The sequence below is a fragment of the Pristis pectinata genome, chromosome 28 (genome assembly GCF_009764475.1).
Source record: "Pristis pectinata isolate sPriPec2 chromosome 28, sPriPec2.1.pri, whole genome shotgun sequence".
In the NCBI taxonomy this organism is placed as follows: domain Eukaryota; kingdom Metazoa; phylum Chordata; class Chondrichthyes; order Rhinopristiformes; family Pristidae; genus Pristis; species Pristis pectinata.
In genome coordinates, this window is record NC_067432.1 from 30,964,519 (window position 1) to 30,978,260 (window position 13,742).

A 13,742-nucleotide genomic window follows, 5' to 3' on the forward strand; every position below is an offset into this window, starting at 1 on the left:
GGGACCACCCGCAATGACTTCTCCCTTCTGAGGGCATCCCTGTGGCTGTCGGACCCACATTCTCCCTGAGTCTTCAGTCTCGGGGGGGTCCGAGGCCTTGCAAGTCAGGAGGTGGGGAGTGTGCCAGATGGCAGGATAGCGGGGACCCCCCTTGGCCAGTGGGCCGTGTATTCAGCTGGTCGACGGCCTGCTGTAGAACGCTCAACCACCCCTGCAGTGTGCAGGAAGGTGTTAGTGTGCGTACTTTCTCTTTCAGCAGGCTGTTCATTCTCTAGATCAAGCCCGATGCCTATGGATGATAGGGTATATGGAACAGCCACAAAATCCCTGCCTCAGCTGCCCAGTTCTGGACTTTAGCCCCAGCAAAGTGTGAGCCCTGATCGGATTGTACCTCCCATGGGACTCCATAGATGAAGGAGAGGTACTGCAATCCTTTGATGGTGTTGTTCTGGTTGGCCCTCTCACAGGGCAGTGCCACCAGGACACCGTAGTATGTGTCCACCATCGTCAGGGCGTACTGCTTGTTGTCCTGGCGTGGGAGTGGTCCGATATAGTCTATCTGCCACACGCGACCCGCTCCCGTGCCATGGTGGATGTGACCCGGTGGCCCTGCCGGCCAGCCTCGTGGTTTCACTTGTTGGTAGATGGGGCAGTTTACAACAGTGGTCTTGCATTGATTCACTGTGAGGGCGACCCTGAACTGCTCTGCCCAATGCCGTGTATGTCAGCCCCTAGGTGACCGCTCTTGCTGTGTGCCTATGCAGCTAACACGCTGAGGTCAGGTTCCTCCGGGGAGATGGTAGCGCAGCATATCTGGGCAGCCTGGTCCACAGCGGCATTATGTATCGCCTCCTGTGTATTTTTGTGAGTATTAGCATCCACGTGGTGGACCAAAATCTGTCTGCGGGAAGCCTGATCCCAGATAAGACGCCAGTGTCCCTGTCCCCAGAGGGGGCGTCCATGAATTTCCCCTTTTCGCGCCACCGTGCCATCCACACCGCCATACTGTTAGCCCGTACCCAAGAGTCGGTATAAATGTGGACTGGCCTGGTGGTGTTCTGTAGGGTGAGTGCTACTGCTGCCAGTTTGGCAAGTTGGCTAGATCCACCCGCTCCCTCTTTGGTCAAGGTTTTCCCCATGGCGGGACGAAGTGCCGCCGCTTTCCAATATTGTTTCCGCCTTTCCAGCAGCTGGAGCATCTGTGAACCAGGCATGCAGTTTTTGTTCGGGGTCGAGGGAGTCAAAGGATTGGCCCCATGACATGGGGGAGGGCAGGATCTCAGGTATGCCCAGGGGTTGGACATGGGACTGGGGGAAGGACATGACCTGTTCGTGGAGACGGCTGACCCCTTCTGGACCGGGTTCGGCCCGGTCCACGATGTACCACTTCCACTTCACTATTGAGGACCTCTGGGCTTGGCCCTCTTTGTGTGTGGAGTCAGGGGACTTGACCCAATGCATTATGGGCAGGTGGGGGCGAAGGACCACAGGGTTGATACCGGTTTGGTGCTCGGTGGCGAGGAGCGCCAGGTAGCAGGCCAGCAGCTGGCACTCGAAGGGGCTGCAGTGGGTGGCAGCCGCAGGCAGTGATTTGGTCCAGAAGCCAAGCGGGACTTTGCGCCCCTTGACCTTCTGCCAGAGGCTCCATTCAGCAGCCGACTTGTTAACGGAGACCTGTAACTCGAAGGGGACCCCTTCCTGATGGGAGGCGAGGGGCAGGTCTTGCTCCACAGCTTGCTTCGCTGTCTCACAGGCTGTCTGCTGTTCATATCCCCAGGAAAACATGGCCTTCTTTCAAGAGACCCTATAGGGGGCTCTCAGGAGCATAGTGAGGTGGGGTATATGCTGCTGCCAATAGCCGAGGAGACCCACAAAGTTAGTTTTGCTGGAGGCGACAGCAAAATTTAAAATCTTGTTTCTGGCAGTTTCAGGAATGTGTCGTTGGCCTGCATGCCACTGAACCCCGAGAAACAATACATTCTGGGCTGGGCCTTGCACCTTTTCCATATTAATGACCCAGCCCCATTCTCTAAGTGAGGAAATTAGCATATCAAGAGCCTCCGAGACAATGGCCTCAGACGGCCCTTGTATGAGGATGTCATCAATGTAGTGGGCAGCTGACACCCCTGGGGGATGTTGAACGGTTTGCAAATCTCAGGAGATTAACCTGTGGCAGATTATCGGACTATGAATGTACCCTGTGGTAGTTGTTGGAAGGTATATTGTCTACCGTCCCAGGTGAATGCAAATTGGTCCTGGGAGGGGGATGGAGGGGGATGGAGAAGAATGCATTGGCCAAATCCACAACTGCATACCACGGTTTGTCTGGGCGCCCTGAAATATCCTCCACCGGAGTGACTATGTCGGGTACAGTGGCAGCGAAGGGGGGGTGGGGGGCAGCCTTGTTAAGGTGTCTGTATTCCACCGTCATGCACCACGTCACATTCTTTTTGCGGACGGGCCAGATGGGGCTATTGGAGGGGGAGGCTGTGGGTCGGATGACTCCCTCTCACAGCAGGGCTTGGATGGCCTCTGTGATGTTTTGGTCTCCCCTCGGCACCCTATACTGTCGACTACAGATGATGTTGGAGGGCAGGGGGGAACAACAGCTGGTTCCCACTTAGCTGCCCCGACTACCACCGTAGCTCGGGTGACTCCAAAAGTGAACTTGCCCCTGTTGGTGTGTAGGGACTGTCCCTTTAAGTTATTGATCCCCAGTATGCACTCAGGCGAGGCTGCTATTAAAACAGTTACAGTTTGAGGAGGTTGGTTCCCGATGGCCACGTGGACCTTGACTTCCCTCACGGGCAAAAGGGAACCCCCCAACCCCTCTATCTGCATCTGTGCCCCCTTCCACGCAGCGGGGTTCCCCGGAACGATGGTGTGTTGGGCACCCGTGATGACGAATGCCATCCAGCTCTGCACATTCCCCTTTCCCCAGTGTACCGCTACGGGTATATGTGGCCTCAGGTCCCCCGGGCGGGGGAAGGTGATGGAGCAGACGCCTGGGGACCCTGACCTTCATCCTATGGGAGTGGGGTGGAGGTCTGCCACCCCGTGGGTGAGGATTCCTGCTGGCTGAAGTGGGACATTTCCTGTCGCAGCAGGTCCCAGAGCTGAGCCCGGAGGGCAGGGAAGGCTGTTTCAGATGGGGGAGGGATGGAGGCAGTATCAGTGTCTGTGGGGGCAGCCCGTGTGGTCTGGTGGTTGGGGGCATCCCCTGTGTCGGGCTTGGTCCCGGGGTGGTCACAGGGCCTCCCTCAGCTGGACTTCCCCCCACAGAGATCTTTCCACCGTGCATGGAGAGCAGAGGTCGGGATCCCATCTATGGTAGCGTGGTCCAGGTACAACTGTTTGCGCGTGAGACGAGAGGTGGTGTCCCCAGCCCTCGTCTCCGCTCTACGGACCTGGGTGGGCGCTCCCTGCTGCATGTACTCCAGCCCTTCCAGGAGAGTGATGGCTTCCCGTACAGTCTTCTCACTAGCCGGACCCATGAGCGGCAGGCTCAGGTTGAGGCGCACGGTGGCGACCAGATGTCCCGCTAGCGCGCTGGTCACCCCGGTGTTCTCTAAAAGCTCGAGGTCGCTGGCCCCCTCATAAATGCCGGTCACCAGCACCCATTCCCGGATGACCTTGGTGCCCCCACTGACTGTACTCCATTGCGGTCACCTGTATAAATCCCACTCGGGAAGGGTAGGGTACCGGACCCTCACGGCGGTTACTACCCGATCCCACAGGGTAGCAGTGTCCCCAATTCCTCCCGGTGGCACCCGCAGGGCATTATTAATGCTCTGTTGATCAGACAAGCTCCCTAGGGCGCTCGCTTCCTGGTGAGAGAGGCTCACGTTGGGGGCCCCTCATCCCACAGCCAGAGCAGCCACGTGGCCAGCTGTTCACCCCACCGCTGATGGTACCGATATGCCAGCTGGGTGAGCTCCTTGACGGAGAAATCCTGGGTATCCGTGGTCTCGGAGGGACCACAGGCACTTTCCCCTGCGGGGGTCCCATCCTGACTCCCTTCCCTTCTGTGGCGGACCTGGGACCACGTGGTGACGGGTCGAGCCTGCAGGGGTTCAGGTGCATAGGGGGGAGGGCGGGTGTGATGGGACTCAGGCTCTTCGGGTATCCCCTCCTCATTGTTATCCATCCATATGTCCCCATCCCCCAGCCACACGTCCAGTTTGTCACCGCGCCGGACCAAGGCTCAGATTTTGAATGGGTCTGGCTACCAGCCAGATCGGCGGGCTGCCTGCACCTGCTGTGCTTGAATCAGCCTGCAGGCGACCTCAGTATCCCTGGCTTCGAGGTCGTTGGCCTGGGTCTGGGCAGTCTGAACTGCCTCCTGCAGTGTACAGCAACACTACTGGAGCACCTCTATCTCCCTTTTCTTCTGGAGACATGTATTCTGCAACTGGCTAGTAATCCCGACCTGGAGTCTCAGGAGGGACAAAAGTAGCCAGAAGGCACCCCTTTGACTCTCTTTGGCCCTGGGAAATCCTGACTTCTGGAGGAGGGTGACCACGTGGTGCCCCAGTTTCTCCTCACGGGGGTCTAACCTCAGCCCAGTCCGCTGCCTTCCGTGGTCTTTCAGCATGCTGGCCAAGCTCCCAATCCCTCAATCTCATTGGTCCACCAGGGAATCCTATCCTCAGTGCCTGCACTGGCCTTCTTCCCCCGTTCCCAAACATCCTTCCCCGCATCTGTGTCCAGACCTTCAAGACCTGCTCACAGCACCAAATGTTGTAAGACAAGTTCGTAAACTCTCAAAGGACAAGGACCCTGGACAGTCTTTGGAGTTAAAATGATTTATTCGCAAAGACAAGCACAGGACAAGATGAATTGAAATGTACACACTCATACACACACGCACATAAGTGATCACGAATGTGGGGGAAATCACAACACGGGTGAGATGCGCGCGCGCACACACACACACGCACACACACACACACACACACACAACAAACTGGGTATAAACAAATCAAGGAAGAAACAATACAGTGCCTGCCACCGCTCGACTCAGTGCAAGCATTGGCTCTGCACTACTGGGAATCTATTTAGGATACTCCTAATCCTTGTGGAAGTGCACACTCTTACTGATGGTCTCTTCAGTGTTGTTTCAAATTCCTGGAGCAATCAAAAGAGAGAGGACCATGCACATGTGACATTCTTTATAGTGCTGGAGGGCTGGGTCGTCCAGCCCAGGTAATTTAAGCAAGCTAATGGTTCAGGGCCAGGTACAAATGTGTTTACAGAGGCCAATGGCCAATGGCTTTCGACCCAGGTGATCAATGGTGTCACGTGACAGCAATGACCCTTCACAATACATTAACAAACTATTTCTGTCTCCTTCCCAGTTCTGAAAACACCTACGATTTCTTGGTGTGTCCGTTCCAATAGCTAGTGGCCTGTACAAATGAACAAAGCAAGTTAACTCTGTTGACTCTGTTTCTCCTCCCACCGATGCTGTGGGAGGAGAAACTCAACTGGGAATACTCAACACAGGCTTGTTGAGTATTCCCAGCACTTTTTGTTCTTATGTCATATTTAGGGTGGAGTCATGTGTAGGCCATACTAAACCCTCATGTATCTCAGGATGTCTCAGAATATTCTCTCAAGCATTGCATATTTCATAAACTGTAATTGACTTCCTTAAACCAGACACTCCCATGGCAGTGCCTTGGGAAGGTGATAACTGAGTCATCTCTCACCTCCTCCAAAGACCTATTGAAGACCACCTGTAATGTTTTTCTGTGCTATATTAATTTGGTTCTAACAACAATGGGGAGTTTTCATAGTCATAGTTTTTGTTTGCCAATATGCAAAATAATGATGTTTTTATAAATTCTGTTTCAGCACCTCTGTAATTTGATATTTGGAACTGAACTCTTCACCTCTGTATTGCTAGACCAATATCATGTCCATTAAACTAGTCAACCCCTGCACAGCGAGCCAGATTATTTCCTATGCGTATGCAGGCACCTCCATAATGTCAGAGAGATGCCTAATGTAAATATCATCCGTTTATGCCAGTGTGAGTCACACATGAGATAAGTAATTTATTATCAAAACAAAGTATTGATTTCTTTTCAAAGCCTTTCTCTGGGTTACTGCTTGAAATTAAAGCTGAAGAAAGCAGGAGTGATTTGTTCACCATGTAACCTCAAAGACTGAGTTACCTCCTGAATGCGTTGTTCATGCAGGGGTGTAAAAGTAATGCAGGGATCTCCTTCAAGAACACTTTGTTGGTAATGATCCTTTCACACAACATCTCAAATTCTCTTTCTCCAAGCAAAAGCAAATCTTTAAAGTATAACTTCATGCTGCCACTTGCTGAACAAGTTCCATCACACAACCTCCCAAGAGGCGATTGTTTGAATGATCTAGATTCTTGCATTTATTCTCACAGCTCCTGAGTGAATATTGACTGTGGACAGGGCTCATCTGAAAGCACCTACCATTTATTGGTGTGTTGGTTCCAACACCCAGTGGCCTGTGCAAATGAACAAAGCAAATTGACTTTTTTTAGCATTAATGCAAGCATTTCATGTTAAACCCTGGTTTATTTTCTGGGAGAGGTGGAAAACCCAATGTAAGAAATAGCTGCACAGCTATGGAGAGCTATGAAAGGCCCTGGTTTATGGGAATCTTTCTTGTGACCAGGACTTTCTTGTGACCAGGACTCTGTGGTCAGCCCTGAAGAGCTGAGATGCTGGGTCACAGTTCAGTTGCGGCACATTTACGTGTTCAGCAGGTCTCCATGTTCCACACAGCTGGGAAGTGTTTCTGCTTTTCCTCAACACACTGCTATTTTCCAGCACTCTACCCTTATCCCTCGACTACCCTGACTGCCTCAGAATCTATCAGTCGCTCTTTTGAATGAACACATTGACTGAACATCCAGAGCTGTCCAGAGTAGAGAACTCCAAAGGCTCAACGCCCTCTGACTGAAGAGATGTCTCCTCCTCTCAGTCCTGAATGGCCAATGTCCTTGGTCCAAGACTTCTCAGTCGGGGGAACCACCTCCCTGCATAGTCTGTCGAGTCTTGTAAGAGATTTCTAATTTCCAATGAGATTTTCTTATATTCCTCAACTCTACAGAGTCCAGTCCCAATCTATTCACTCTTTCCTCATGCAGAAACCTGCCTTCCTGGAACCAGTCACACTCCCTACATCCTTCCCAGGTAAGGAGACCAGACCTGTCCTCAATGTTCCAGTTCTGGTCTCACCAAGGCTGTGCACAACTGCAATGAGACTTGCTGACTCCCATAGTCAAACCTTTGGTAATGAAGACCATCTGCCCTTCTAATCCTTTGCTGATTGACAGGACCTTTGTAGATGCTCAATCGTGCAAAACTCAAGTAAAGAGCAATTCTAAATGAACTTGATTATTAAAAATGTTTTATCATGCTTTAACTGAATATGTGAGAGGTTGGATTGTCGCTGATGTGCGCAGGTTGCAGAGGGGATGGCCATGTTCTGTGAAAACCTCTACCCCTCCCCTCTCCCCCAGCTCTGCCTGAAAACCTCTACCCTGCCCCTCTCCCCAGCTTGGAGGAAGGTCCCTGACCTGAAGCTTTCCACAGATGCTGCTTGACCAGCTGAGTCCTCACACAATTTCTTTTGTTGTTAGTAGAATCATCAAATTTCTCTTAAAGTCCACTCCTGTGGTCACTCAGCAGCTGTAGGCAGGTGCCCATCTCCCTTTGTCTTTCATATAAATTTATTCTTGCTTACTGTGCTTAACTCTATATGTAATAGAGGCTGTACCTTGTACCCTGCTGCTAAACGGAAGGCAATGAAACAGCCCATCAGGAGCAGAGTACAAGGTGCTTCTGACAATGCTACCACTCCGTTAGCTCAGCTCAGGGCGTTCCCGGGACTGCCTGCTCAGTCATCAGTTGTTGGTGCCGTGAGTGGGCACACTGACTCCCAACTTCTGGGAGTTTGTTGGAATAGTTTATCTTTAAATATGTTTAAGAAAGTTATAGTTTTTCTCCTTTCCTTTTACAGTATATGGGTTGTGTGGAGGTCTTGCAGTCCATGAGGTCACTTGATTTCAATACAAGAACCCAGGTCACAAGGTAAGGACCAATGGAAAGCTCAGATCCCAGGGAAAAGATCTGCACTTCAAACATTTTTGTCCTCATTACAAATTTTCTTCTGTCGTAATTAACAAATCACAAAATGTCTGGTTGAATCAGTGAGAGTTTGAAATATTCTTGATTTGCAGAAAGCAGGTTGTTGACTTTCAAAAGTTGTGTGTGCCTAGAGTGGGAGCAGAGACTGGTGTCTGTCTGGTGAGGGAGCAGTGTCTGGTGCAGGGACTGGGGTCTGGTGTAGGACTGCGCGCATGCGTGCATGTGTGTTGGGGTGTGTGTGTGTTGCTGTGTGCGTGTGGGTGTTGGTGTGCGTGTGTGTGTATTAGTGTGTGCATGTGTGTGTGTTGGTGTGTGTGTGCATGAGCATTGGCATGTGTGTTGGTGTGTGTACGTGCGTGTGTGTGTGCGTGTGTGTGTGTGTGGGTGTGGGTGTGTGTGTGTGTGTGTGGGTGTGGGTGTGTGTGTGTGTGTGTGTGTGGGTGTGGGTGTGTGTGTGTGTGTGTGTGTGTGGGTGTGTGTGTGATGTTTTGTAGACGCATTGTTACTCAGTTATTTGTTCACCTTGTTCTTCAAGGAATGAATAACTCTACAAATTCTCAAAGGACCCTATCAAAGCCATTTACAAATTAACAACGTTGATATGGTGAGGGGTGGTGTTGCATGAGTTGGCTCAGATATTTCTGACTCTTTCACTGATGCCAGAATCTTTTCTCATTTGCAGAGTTGAGGTAGCATGCTGCAGATCATACTGCTGTAGATAACAAACTTGGCAAATAATTGCCTGACTTGTCACAGACCCCTATAGACAGATGGGAATAACCCCACAGCTTCCCTTCCATGAATATCTGTGGAGTGACCAATCTGTAAAGTATTAAAACATGTTTACAGCACAGAGTTGTGGTGTACAGGAGCAGTGGAATTGAGAGTAGGGAGGAGGATGGAAAGAGGCATCGGGGGGTGGGTACAAGCTGAATGGGTGGGCGAGAACATGGCAGATCTATTATGGGAAAATGTGAAATTATCCACTTTATACAACATAGAACAATACAGCACAGGAACAGGCCTTTCGGCCCACGATGTCTGTGCCAACCATGATGCCAATCTAACTAATCCCATCTGACTGCACATGGACTGTATCCCTCCATCCTTTGTCTGTTCATGTGCCTGTCTGACTGTCTCTTAAACATTGCTGTCAGATCTGCTTCCACCACCTCCCCTAGCAGAGCCTTCCAGGCACCTACCGCTCTGTTTAAAACAAAACTTGCCTTATAAATCTCCTTTAAATTTTCCCCTTCTCACCTTAAAGCTATTATCTCTAGTATTTGACATTTCCATCCTGGGAAAAAGACTATCTACCATATAATTTTAGTCTTCTATCAGGTCTCCCCTCAGCTGCCAGTGCTCCAAGTCCAGGAGAAAACAAATGGCTGCATTGTGGTGGCTGCTTACGTTATTTTATCTGCCTGATTAGGGAGCAATAAGAAGTTTTGTTTCACAATTTTAAAATAGTCACATTGGCAATTGAGCAGGAAAGGCTTTTCACCCACAACAGAACGATTCAGTGTAGTGTCCACACTTGTTTCCTGGGACTAATTGAGCACAGATATTGCACTCGTACGTGTGCTGCCCAGGAACGGCAGTGCTCCTTTGTGCTATGATGTGAAATGCATCAACTGGCTCCTTAACGTGGCAGGGGATCATACACTGACGTACAGTTGCAGTGATTTAGTGGAAACTGCATTTAGTCAGTTTCTTGTTTAAAATGTTACATAGACCTTGACAGCACCATAGTCATTTGGATTTAATTTGTTTGAAGTAATTTCTTTTTGGTTACATTGAGCCACATATTTGACAACCCTATATCTGCCATAAAATGTTTATAAAATTCCTGTTAAATATTCCATTTATAAGTGAAGCAAACTACTACATCTACACAAACAATTGGAAATACAAATGTGGAAATGAGCTAAATTTTATTGGAATGAAATGATTGTTGTAGAATGTGGGTTTGTAACTGTTCCAGAACACACCCACTTCCTGCATCGAATAGATGGAGCTGAGGGGGACCTAGAACTGGATGCTTTATTAATCACAGCCTCCAAAGAGTGTTCTTCCAGCACCAGCCATCCTCTAGCCTTTTCCGACATTTGCTCCAAGATGCCAATTATTGAAATGATGAAGCTCATGCCAGCTGGGAACGAATCGGGACAACCAAGTGCAATCCATTTCTAATGCACTTCTGCCTTTGGAAGTAAATCACCTGATCATGTAAGACAGTGATTAAATCCAGTCCAAGAGATGAAAAAACTCCAATAACTAGATGAATATTAAACACTTTGCTTTTCACAAGCAGCTAGTGATTTGTGGCACTTTTAATAGATGCAGTTAAGCGGTTTCAACTTGTGTGGAGTAATATATCTAAGATAGTCACTAATAAAGCCAATAGCAATTGGGGAAAGATTTTGACATGCAGAGAGGAACTCAAACCTGAAAACTGCTCTGCAAAGAGTAGTTGACATGAATAGCACAGATAGGTTGAAGGGGGTTCCGTAGCCAATCAGGGTGAAGGGTCAGAAAATTGTGTTCACAAGGTGAGATGCAGAGAGGTGGGAAGAGGATTCACTGTTCACTGATCTGTTCATGTGTTGGATCTTGAAGGTAAGTTGGCAGTTTTACCCAAATGTCCAGTGAGCTACTTAACTGTTTCACACTACTGACTTGTGCTCAAGGACTCTTAAAATCTTTTTGTTATTTTATTTCCTTCAGTGTCCCTTGTGGAATATAGAGGGTGTAGAGGAGTAGTTAAGAAGGAAATTAGGAGGGTGAAAAGAGTTCATAAAATATCCTTGGCAGGTAAAATTAAGGAAAACCTAAGTCATTCTGTAAGTACATTAGGAACAAGGGGGTATCAGGGACAGAGAGGCTTCCCTCAGGGACCAAAGGGGTTTCCTATGTATGAACCCAGGGGATGTGGACAAGGCCCTAAATTAATACTTCTCATCTGTATTCTCCAAGGAGAAGGATGTGTTGGACAGTGAGTTCAGAGAGGGGGGTTTCTGGGGCATGTCAATATGAAGAAGGTGGAGGTGTTAAATGTCTTGGGTTAATCTTCATAACCAGATAAGATCTATCCCAGAAAGCTGTGAGAAACAAGGGAGGAGATTGCTGGGCTCCTGGCAGAGATTTTTGACTCTTCATTAGCCACAGGTGAGGAACCAGAGGACTGGAGGACAGCTAATGTTGTTCCTTTAAGAAGAGCAGCAAGGATAAACCAGGTAACTACAGACAGTGAGCCTCACAGCCGTGGTAGGGGAAAATACTGGAGAAAATTCTAAGGGACAGGGTTTCCATACATTTGGAAAGGCAGGGCTTTGTGAGGGGAAATCCTGCATCGCTAATTTGATTGAGACTTTTGAGAAGAAAACATAGGAGATGAATGAGGCTGGTAGGTGTTGTCTGTGTGGACTTTAGTCAGGCAGTTGACAAGGTCCTCAGTGGCAGGTTGGTCCAGAAGATTAGGGCACATAGGTTCTATGGCAAACTGACTAATTGAGTCCAAAATTGGCTTGGTGATAGGAGGCAGAGGGTAGTGATAGAAGTATGATCTTCTGATTGGAAGTCTGCGACCAGTGGTGTACCGCAGGAATCAGTGCTGGGACCCTTGCTGTCTGTGAGATATATTACCAACATAGATGTGAATGTAGGAGGGATGATTAGTGAGCTTGCAGGTGACACACATGGTGGTGTTGTGGATGGTGAGGAAGGCTGTCTAAGGCTGCAGCAGGATATGCATCAGATGGAAATTTGTGTGCAGAATTGGCAAATGGAATCAAATCCTGACAAGTGTGAAGTGATGCATATTGAGAAGCCAGAGAGGGCAGGACATGTACAGTAAATGTAGGGCACTAAGGAATGTTGATGAACCGAGAGACCTTGGGGTCCAAGTCCATAGTTCCCTGAAAGTGGCATCACAGGTGGATAGAGCGGTGAAGAAGGCATAAGGCATGCTCGCCTTCATTGGTCAGGGCATGGAATATGAAAGTTGGAATCTGAGGTAAGTTTACAAAATGCTGTTTTGGAGTGTTGTGTGCAGTTCTGGTCACCGCACTATAGGAAGGATGTGACTGTGCTGGAGATTCACCAGGATGTTGCCCAGACTGGAGAACTTCATTTATGGGGAGAGATTGGACAGGCTGGGCTTGTTTTCCCTGGAGTGCGGGAGGCAGATGGGTGACCTGATAGAGGTTTATAAAATTATGTGAGGCATACAGTACATAGGGTAGATAATTAGAATGTTTCCCTATGGTAGGGGTATAAGAATCAAGAGAGCATGGGATTAAAGTGTGAGGAAGGAGCCTCATGGGGGATTTGAGGGGTTTTACACAGAGAATGGTTGATATCTGGAACTTGCTGCCGGAGGAGATGATGGAATCAGATACATTTACTATATTTAAGAGGCATTTAGACAGACACTTAAATAGGTGAAGCATAGAGGGTATAGACCTAATGCAGGCAAATGGGATTCGTGTAGATGGGAAAGAGGTTAGCATGGACGTGGTGGGCTGAAGGGCCTGTTTCAGTTGATGAATTATTCATGACAGATAGTAGAAGTGGAGCTCAGTCTGTGTGGAGAGGGGGGAGATTGGGAACCTACAAATGTCGTTGTCTGCCTCTAGGTCCCAGGTGTTATTTATGCCATTTTAATTAGAATGTTACCAGACCAGGTAAAATACTAACTCTGCTGTTAACGGGTTGTGGAAAAACACACAATGCAATAACTTCTTTGTTTTTTTTGATGATGCAGCAAGCTGAATGCATTATTTCAGTAGAGGATTGGAACATAGGTGAACATGGGTTGTCCTTGTTTCTATATTGTACTGAGATTGAGCTGTACTGAAGAATTCATTCTTTATTTTAACTGTAAGGTAGCTGCCATTTTGCAAAATTAGTACTAACTTTGCTAACTTTCCTGCACTAAGAATTCATCAGGCCACGTTCTGTACCTTGAGACATTCCCCCTTTTCAGGATGGGAAGCAGGGAAAAGCCTGGCGATCCCAGAGCTGTGGGAGGGAAGTTATTGGACAACATTCTGAGGGATAGGATTAATGATCACTTGACAAGGCAGGGACCAGTGAGAGACAGCAGCATGGATTCATCAAGGGCAGGTCCTGTCTGACCAGTCTGAGCGAAATTTTTTGAAGAGGTGTGTTGATGAGGGCAGTGCAGTAGATATGGTTTACATGGACTTTGCCAAGGTCCCACATGGGAGACTGTCCATAAGGATAGGCCCCTTGGATCCAGGGCAAATTGGATCCAAAGCTGGCTTGGCAACAGGAGACAGAGGGTGATGGCAGAGGGTTGTTTTTGTGATTGGATATCTGTGACAAGTGGTGTCCCAAAGGGATCGGCACTGGGAACCTTGCTGTTTGTAATATAAGTGAATGGTTTGGACGTGGATGTGGGAGGCAGGATCAGTAAGTTCACAGATGACATAATGATTAATGATTGATGGAGTTGTTGACAGTGTGAAGGGTGGTCTTAGGCTCCCAGGTGATATCAATGGGCTGAGAAATGGCAGATGGAGTTTAATCCTGATAAATGTGACATGATGCATTTTGGGGGTACTGATGAGGCTGGGA

At 48.7% G+C, this 13,742-nt stretch overlaps 1 protein-coding gene across 3 annotated transcripts in view; it reads left to right on the plus strand.

Moving 5' to 3' along the window:
- The window catches only part of LOC127583969 (SHC-transforming protein 1-like), a 247,755-nt gene that overhangs the window by 117,225 nt on the left and 116,788 nt on the right, over positions 1-13,742 (plus strand). For all 3 annotated transcript variants that reach the window (XM_052040440.1, XM_052040438.1, XM_052040441.1), the window contains one exon: positions 8,014-8,084. In XM_052040440.1, coding sequence (XP_051896400.1) covers positions 8,014-8,084 — 71 coding nt within the window. The remainder of the gene's footprint in view (positions 1-8,013; positions 8,085-13,742) is intronic.